The sequence below is a fragment of the Haliotis rubra genome, unplaced genomic scaffold (assembly GCF_003918875.1).
Source record: "Haliotis rubra isolate DU_JTF1 unplaced genomic scaffold, ASM391887v1 Scf1724, whole genome shotgun sequence".
In the NCBI taxonomy this organism is placed as follows: Eukaryota; Metazoa; Mollusca; class Gastropoda; order Lepetellida; family Haliotidae; genus Haliotis; species Haliotis rubra.
The window spans coordinates 102,644-111,183 of NW_025765697.1; the positions used below are offsets into that span (position 1 = coordinate 102,644).

Below are 8,540 nucleotides of genomic sequence, written 5' to 3' on the forward strand. Positions count from 1 at the left end.
ACAGGTGAAACCGCATGTACTGCACGGTCTCACCTTTGACCTGTCTTGATTACAGGTGTGAATATGAAAGCCGTTACAAAGACTTTTATTCATTCTTTTTGGAGAAATAATGTTTGAATGTACACGAACTCACTTTTTTTGGTGTCTTTCAATTCATCAAGTGTTATTCAACCATCACTTTCGGACGTTTTTGGCGAGAGGTCTCACACCTACGTGTGCATCGGACGGATCCAAGGGAGGCAACCATGTTTTTGGAGTTAATATGTATTTGCTGTAAGACAAAGTTTGTTGTGAATAGACATATATTTCGCATCCATAGCTTTCGGCCATAGGAGCAGTGTCCATTTACACTTATCAGAGGGCTACACAAAATGCGTGATCAGAAATAATAGTTGTCAGACTCACATTTTGTGAAGGCCTTGATGGCTGAGTGCGTAATGTAATTGACTGTTTACTGGTGATTAAGCGATTCGGGTTTGAATCTCAGATTGGACTACATCCCCAAAATTGTTTGTAGTTCTGAAAGAAAGCGTTTCCCAAATATAATATATCTGCCTATAAAAAGACCGAATTTGTAACATTTAATAGATTGTATTGTCCAACGTGCAACATCCTTAGTAACTGGTTCTAATCCCAGTTTTGTCATGATTTTGTTTCTTGGTGTGTCTCCCAATACCGATAACCTTGTTCCTTCATTAGGGAACATTTATCAGTCACCAAATTCATGCAACGTGACAAAATGTATTCCTACGCCTAGAATGTTTATTGACCCGCCTTTTGCATTGTGTAGAATTTCAAATATATATAAAGGAGATTTATCAATTCTGGTACGCACTCCTTTCAGTGAACATGGTATTTTCATTATTTGACAGTAATTCTAAACACACGCCAATAATGAGAGTGGCTATCGCACAATCGACTATCATGTGGAAGTTGAAAGGCTTTGTCGCCATGATAATTTGGGAAGCAGATGGGGCGTTAACTTGACCTATTTAGAGAATAACCACCCAGGTACGAGTGATTACGAGAAATTTGCCCGAGTTGAAATAATGTTCACAGTGCCGAGCCTTGGCGAGTCACTGAACATTATTTTAACGAGGGCATACCTCCCGTAATCACTCGTACCGAGTTGGTTATTCTATTTATTACCCATAATGTAATTTAAAAAGAAAAACCACGAAATAAAAACCACACAGAGACAGGACCTGTGGCCTCAAACAGCCGATTCGTATTCATGCGCGTATTAAACCTAACTTCTCCTATTATTTGATGTTAAGTATGAATCAACGTACGCGCTTTTATACATGCAACTGAGCAAGATCGCCATATCGCAATGCCGATACATCACCAAATCGTGTCATCATATCACAATACCTACCGCCCTTGCGCGTTATCACCATATCGCAGTGTCGTGTTAACATTATTTAGAACATGGATTTTTCAGGCTGATAAAGCGATGGCTCAAATCAGAAACCATACATCCAATTCGGTTGCAACAAACATAATACCCGTCTGTATACTCAAAGATAGTAGTTTGGGGACAGTGACGTCACATAGCTTAATTTTCTAATGGATTGAAATAAACAAACACAATCTCTTCAAAAGTTTTACCATACTTATACCTAAAATATCTCAGAATGTAAGGAAACGTGAAATAACTAAAATACGTTTCCATGTCAATTGATACTGATATTTTCTTTCAACACTGTAACTAAATATTTGATTTTAAAAGTAATATTTCTCAGAGCAAGATCTACAAGCTAAGTCTTGTACCAAGTGGATGTTGTACCACGAATCATTCAGTGTCTGTTTCCTCTGTCTCCTGCATTTAAGTCAAGTCAATTTGACTCTGCAAATGCTTTCATACTAGTCACAAAAAGAAACTGTGCACACGGGAAAGAAAAATGTGTGCAAACAAATACTGATGTAAACACAGTAATGAGTGAATTGAATCAAACACATGTGTATGATTGTGCTGCTCAGACGTTCACCGATCAAGGTTGTAACATTCAAGGCCTCAGTAAAAGAATTTCAAAGTTTTATGGTAAAAATGTTGAGGACATTTCGAAATTTGATGCATCATGACAGAAGTTGTGCCCGGCGCATTTTGATTTGTACCATAAAACGTGTTTTCATTTGGTGAACAACTGAGTGGCCTTTGCTTGTGTTTATGACAGTGCCACCAGTGGAGCAGGATACGCTCACCTTTTCGTGAAAATGGTACTTTCCTTATTTGACGGTAATTCATAAACACATGCCAATGCTATTATGACTATCGTACAATCCACTCGGCAGTTTCTTGTGGAAGTGAATTGGCTATTGTCGCCATATTAATTTGTGAAGCTGATTGGGCGTTTTCTTGACCTATCGCAGTGTACCTGTACATACCTTCTACTATTACGACATAATAACGCAAGGAACGGATTCTAACGTGGGTTTGTTCCTGAACCAAGCTGATTTTTAACTGATCCTTTCTCTTACAGGTTGTTTATCGTGATTCAAAACAAGACGAAATCAAGGAAGGTGACATATTAAAGTTCTACAGAAGACTTTTTTGTCATTTTGCTATATACACAGGTACGTACAATTTTCATTAATTGTGCAAAGTTACCTGCATTTGAAAGGAGTGACTATTGGGGTGCGAGGGCAAATACTCATGATGTCAATCACTAAATTATCTGGCCCATCATATAGCTGGATTATTGCTGAGTGCGGCCCTAAACTATAATGAACAACCAGAATAAACAATTGAAAAGTGAGCACAGATCACATACCCCCGCTTCCCACTTTGGGACATGGAAATTACGGAGTGAAGGAGTAAGTCTTTTGAGCTGCTGATCCTTGTATCCTTGTGACACTATATATATAGTCTCACAAGGATCAGCAGCTCACAAGACTCTCCTTGACTCCACCAAACTTTATATGCATTTTAGATAATAGTTTTGCCTTTCACTATTTACATTAATAATTTATGGAAATATTATTTTTTGTGTTTTCCCTGGACACTTGACATAACATTGAACTTGACTGTCTCATGCTGTACATGATGAAGTGGACGCTGATGAAAAGTGTCACTGACTCTCAATGTAGACACAGAAAATACATCACAAGTTGCTGACATGGAGGAAATACCTAATCTAGATACAGAGACTACATATTGGTACATTTAACAAGACCGTGAAAAGTGAAGATCACACTTTAAATAATCATATTTGGCATAAGGCACGTATGTGGGTCATGATTAACTTGTGTATTAAGTTTGGTGAACCTAGCATGCAAACTTTAAGAGATATGTTCCGGATAATGTTTCGAGATGGAAAGGCGGAATGACAGAATGAACGCTATATACACCTGTTACTTCGTAAGTGGGGGTATAATTATGTTGAGATATTCCTATGGAAGAAGGTCACAGGAACATGAGTTTGGACAACAAAGACTTGATCAAGTGGTTTTCTTGTGTGTTGTAGGATGATATACGTCCTGAATAAGCATTTTTTATTTAGCTCGGCAAGACTCGTGTAATCACCCCTAAACACACAAGTTTGATAACCTCTTCATATTGGACTGAGGCAACTGACAACTACATTCAGCCTACACGGACAAGAAGAACAAGGAGAAGGTTTCCTGCTAGGCGAAAGTGGATCAGACAGATGTTTACGCATCCTGATTTCTTTAACTGACAGGAACCTGAGACTACCGAGGCATCTTCGACTTAACGGGGTGCCTCAAGTTGTTCATGATCTATTTATCAGTTGTATACAATTCATACTAAACGTGACCCCAAAATATAAGGGGACGCAAGCACTGATATTTTCTGACTTGATATGAGAGTGTGAGTTTACGTCTCAACTGGTCTAAAAGCTGACTCCAAACCCAGAACAATTTCACACTGACTACTGTCTCCCTAAATGCTTTCAAATCACGAGCGCATGTGCACTACATGTATGGAAGGCTACTTAAGGCAAGATTCGCAGGTGAGTGTCGCAACACACAAAATGCCACGGCGACACTATTTAACATTAGCTAAAATATGGCAATGTATAGGAATGTTGTCCGGAGAATCCCAGAATCGAGTACAAGTTTCGAGGTTTTCGAGAGAGGTCGAAGAAGCGTAATCTCAAAGGCTTGCTGCTCAACACCGTCAGACTGGTGACATTAAAATGAGGAGGGGTCGCGGACGCCATCGAAAGGCTATGCATTGTTGCACTTCGTAACCGGTTCATTACTACGCCAGAACTGAAGCGAGAATGCCATGCTTGAACTGGGATACGACTTTCCTACAGCACACTGTGACACTGTTGTCAACAACGTCTGGGCTGGCTTTTACGTGGATGGCGTCAATTCATGTTCTTTGACGATTCCAGGTTCAGTTACTGATGGTCGCAAACTGTCGACGATGTGGGGGAGAGATACAATCGTAACACTAGGATCATGGAGCATGATTCTTTCGGTGGAAGGAGTGTTATGGTTTAGTTAGGTGTTTCCTACGATCGGAGGACGGATCTTTTTCTTGTTCCCGGTAGCCTGACAGGTCGCGTTAAGTCAACGAAATCTTGCGCCCCGTTGTTGCTCCGATGTCCAACAGTAAGACTTCATCTTTCAAGATGATAAAGCAAGACACCATAGGGCTCGTGTTGCGGTTGACTTTGTCAGACAACAAGACATTGTGACACTTCAGTGGCCTGCAGGATCTCAAGGCATGTCGCCCATGGAACACTTGTGCGATAGATGGGTAGGAGAGTTCGTGCACGGCACCCAGGGCCTGCTAATCTCCAGGCACTTGGTGTTGCGCTTCAGGATGAGTTAGTGAGTTAATATTTAACGTCACATCGGCAATATTTCAGCCATATATCGTGACGAGAACATTTGATATTGAAATTAAATATATATATATGATATAAAAACCTGCCGACGATGGACAGTAAAACAACTAGAATATCACAGATATGTATGTTAAACTAGTAATTAAATCTAAAACGTTTTAACTATAGGGGACAACACAATATAAAAATAGGCTATAGATCGCGAACAACTGAAGGTGGATCACCAACAACTGAAGGTAGATCACCATACTAGGGTCCATGGGGACTTACAGTACCTTTGCTACCTGCATGGACCCTAGTTGGATTTACACCATCCCTTCAGCCATTGGTGATGGAAGAGAAATCTAGCCATAAATTAAAAGCACACATATTCTACCATTAAAAAAGTGGCAAGTTTAAATTTACTTTAAATGTGTTAGGACCCTCTCAGGAGGACAATAATTTTACAATATTTCAACCCCCTTTGAGGGTACAGCCACTAACAATCAAAGTTGATAATCTAAACTACCAATTCAGGATGAGTGACAGCAGATTCCTAGGGCAACGATACGCCGCATAATCTCAAGTATGCCCGCGCATGTGTTGCTGCATATGTGGTCACACTCTATAATGACTTAAATCCTAAGTGTTTAAGATTTTTTGGAATATAAAGCCTGGTTCAATAAACAGGTTACTAGGGTTCCCTTATTTTTTGTTCTTCGTATGTTTCAAACCCGTGAAGATCCGGATTAGAATTGATCCTCAGCAACCCAAGCTTGTCGTATCACGTGACCAACGGGATCGGATGGTCAGACTCTTTGACTTGGTTGACGCATGTCATTGTTTCCCAATTGTATAGAATCGATGCTTATGATGGTGGATTGTCTGTGACTCGATTATTTACACCATCCATCTTATCTCTAAGTTTTACTATGTGTGTATAGGGATATATTTTATCTATGCATTCTTTTATGGATTTTATGTGTCTCGTAGGCCTTTAAAGGCCGGGCAGATGTCTCATATGTGAAACAGTAGATTTTATATATTATGTAAACATCGACGTGACACTATAATAAACTCGATTATTTACAGACCGCCGCCATGTATAGCAGGAATATAGCTGAGCGCGACGTTAAACAAAAAACAAACAAACGTACTTTCTCGCTTGATATTGCACTCCTCTATGCATTTGCTTTATTACATGAGAGACAATTAATTTATGAACGTTTCTTTTCGTAATCAGAACTTAATCCTGTAAACATAATTGCGTAGAGGTTTGAACAATATTTGGCTTAAAACACTGCGTGTCAGCTTTATATGTAAAGGCGAGCCAAAAGTGATGCAGGTCTCAAACGCTTTTTGCTTTTGTGAAACCCACTGACATATTTGGAAAAAAATTCTTTCCAAGGCCATGTGTTTGAAGAAATCTATGGATAATTTCAGGTGACGGAATGGTGATACACCGGACAAAGGATAAAGAAGTTGTGGGAGAAAAATTGAGTGATGTGATTCAGCAGTGCAGTTTCTACATTGATAACAGACGGGATAAGGAAATGAGGTTTGCAATTGATCGTTTTCTCTAATACTAACAATAAGTCATATGAGACAAGTGTCACATAAGTGTAAAACATTACGTGATTTGACCAAACGGTATAGTGTTGTCCTGACCCAAGTTCATTGCACAATTCTGGTGCCGAATCGATTTATTCAATGCCTAAAATCCATCAATGTCGGATGAGGACATTAAGTAGATTCTTATGTCGTTGTCAATGAGAACTATTTTTATGGATACACAACTTCTTTATTCTGTATAGGCGACGTTACGACATAATTCTAATGTCGTTGTCAAGCTTGATTGACAACGACATTAGAATCTATGTCGAAACGTTGCCTATACAGAATAAAGAAGTTGTATATCCATAAAAATAGCCCTCACTCTTCATCTACCCATCTTCTAGAATGCCAATCAAAGAAGTCCATTTTACTAATCTTAAAAAGTAATAGATCTTTAGTTTGAGTGAGTAAAGATTATTGTCCGAAACGCCACGGCGACGAGAACCAGAGTCGTCCCACTACATGGTTTAAACCCTTTACTTCACCCAGCACCTGTGAAGGAAACATATCCTCTTGTCCATCTCTACACTAAATATGTACACACAAGATAGAATAGAACCGAAACAAACTTACAAACTTTCCAAGCAGAAACATATATCACATGAACCATTTTAATTTGACCAAATCAGGTGACGGTACATACTCTGTTTACCTTTATGTATTCCGCACATTCTACATGTACATGTAGTTATATGTCTCTAGCTACCCTTGCCTTGTGCATTCCTCTTTGATTATTTATTATTAACAAATCCTACTTGTAGTTACATGCCTCTAGCTAACCTAGCTTTATAATATTACGATTTAAACTCCGACATTACTTCTCCGCTGAGGGAAAAATGTCAACTTAAAAACAGAACGTTCGGTGTTTTCAGACCCAAAAGTAAGTCTCGGATTGTGAAGAATGCACGCAGCCGACTGGGGGAGAAAGATTATGAACCCTTCACAAATAACTGCGACCATTTTGCAACCTGGTGTAGATATGGGAAGGCCGGGGGCATACAGGCGAGTGGTGTAAATATGTTTATTGAGATATTCTGAATATGGACGTGAAAATGGTGCTAGCAGATTCAAATAGAGCAGTTTGTCTGTAGGTTCACCTTGTTGTCCTTAGCCTCAGTAACAAGCATTAAAACAATTGTGAGTTTAATTGAACACATACACTGATTTTGCTTCAAAAAGTCCACCACCTTGAACAGACTGGGGCTGGTTCCTGCAATCTGCAGACCTAGCTTCCTGTGCCAGCCTTCCACGTGGTTTGTAGTGCGAGGTCCAACCGTCTGAAAGTGGTTCCAGGTCGCGCGACCATGGTCACCCTCCACCCAGTAGCTAGTGACTAGGGCTGGATATTGCCCTGATTCTCATATTGCGATTTATTGCAATAATTCAAGAGATTTTGCAATACATATTGTGATATATTGACTAAGGTTTCTGTCCAAGTGCGTACATCATAAATTCATAATAGCTCTCTGTGTGCGACATCATCTTCTTTGTTGCTGTTACACCATACTTTCAGGCTCCCTGTCCCCATTGTGTATGGGTGTATGCCAGTGGTGTACAGATAAAAGGTATAGAGCCTTAATGTGGAATGTTTCTGAGTGGGTGAGTTTAGTTTTACGCCGCACTCAGCAATATTCCAGCTATACGGCGGCGGTCTGTAAATAATCGAGTCTGGAACAGACAATCCAGTGATCAACAGCATGATCATCGATCTGCGCAATTGGGAACCGATGACATTTGTCAACCAAGTCAGCGAGCCTGACCACCCGATCCCGTTAGTCGCCTCTTACGACAAGCATGGGTTACCAAATCGATAGGTTAGCCTTGAAAGCAATGAACCGTGATAGTGTATAGTTTTATGATATAAATGTCCATGTCAGTTGATACTGATAATTTCTTTCAACACTTTAAATGATTTCGAAAGGAATATTTCTCAGAGCAAGATCTACAAGCTAAGTCTTGTACCAAGTGGATGTTGTACCACGAATCATTCAGTGTCTGTTTCCTCTATCTCCTGCATTTAAGTCAAGTCAAGTTGACTCTGCCAATGCTTTCATACTAGTCACAAAAAGAAACTGTGCAAACAAATACTGATGTAAACACAGTAATGAGTGAATTGAATTTATC

At 39.6% G+C, this 8,540-nt stretch overlaps 1 protein-coding gene across 1 annotated transcript in view; it reads left to right on the forward strand.

Moving 5' to 3' along the window:
* The window catches only part of LOC124272761, a gene marked incomplete at its 3' end in the record, with an annotated part of 100,230 nt that extends 92,812 nt beyond the window's left edge, over positions 1 to 7,418 (forward strand). The window contains exons 8-10 of the mRNA XM_046707963.1: positions 2,484 to 2,577; positions 6,246 to 6,360; positions 7,289 to 7,418. Coding sequence (XP_046563919.1) covers positions 2,484 to 2,577; positions 6,246 to 6,360; positions 7,289 to 7,418 — 339 coding nt within the window. The remainder of the gene's footprint in view (positions 1 to 2,483; positions 2,578 to 6,245; positions 6,361 to 7,288) is intronic.
* Positions 7,419 to 8,540: the final 1,122 nt, after the last annotated feature.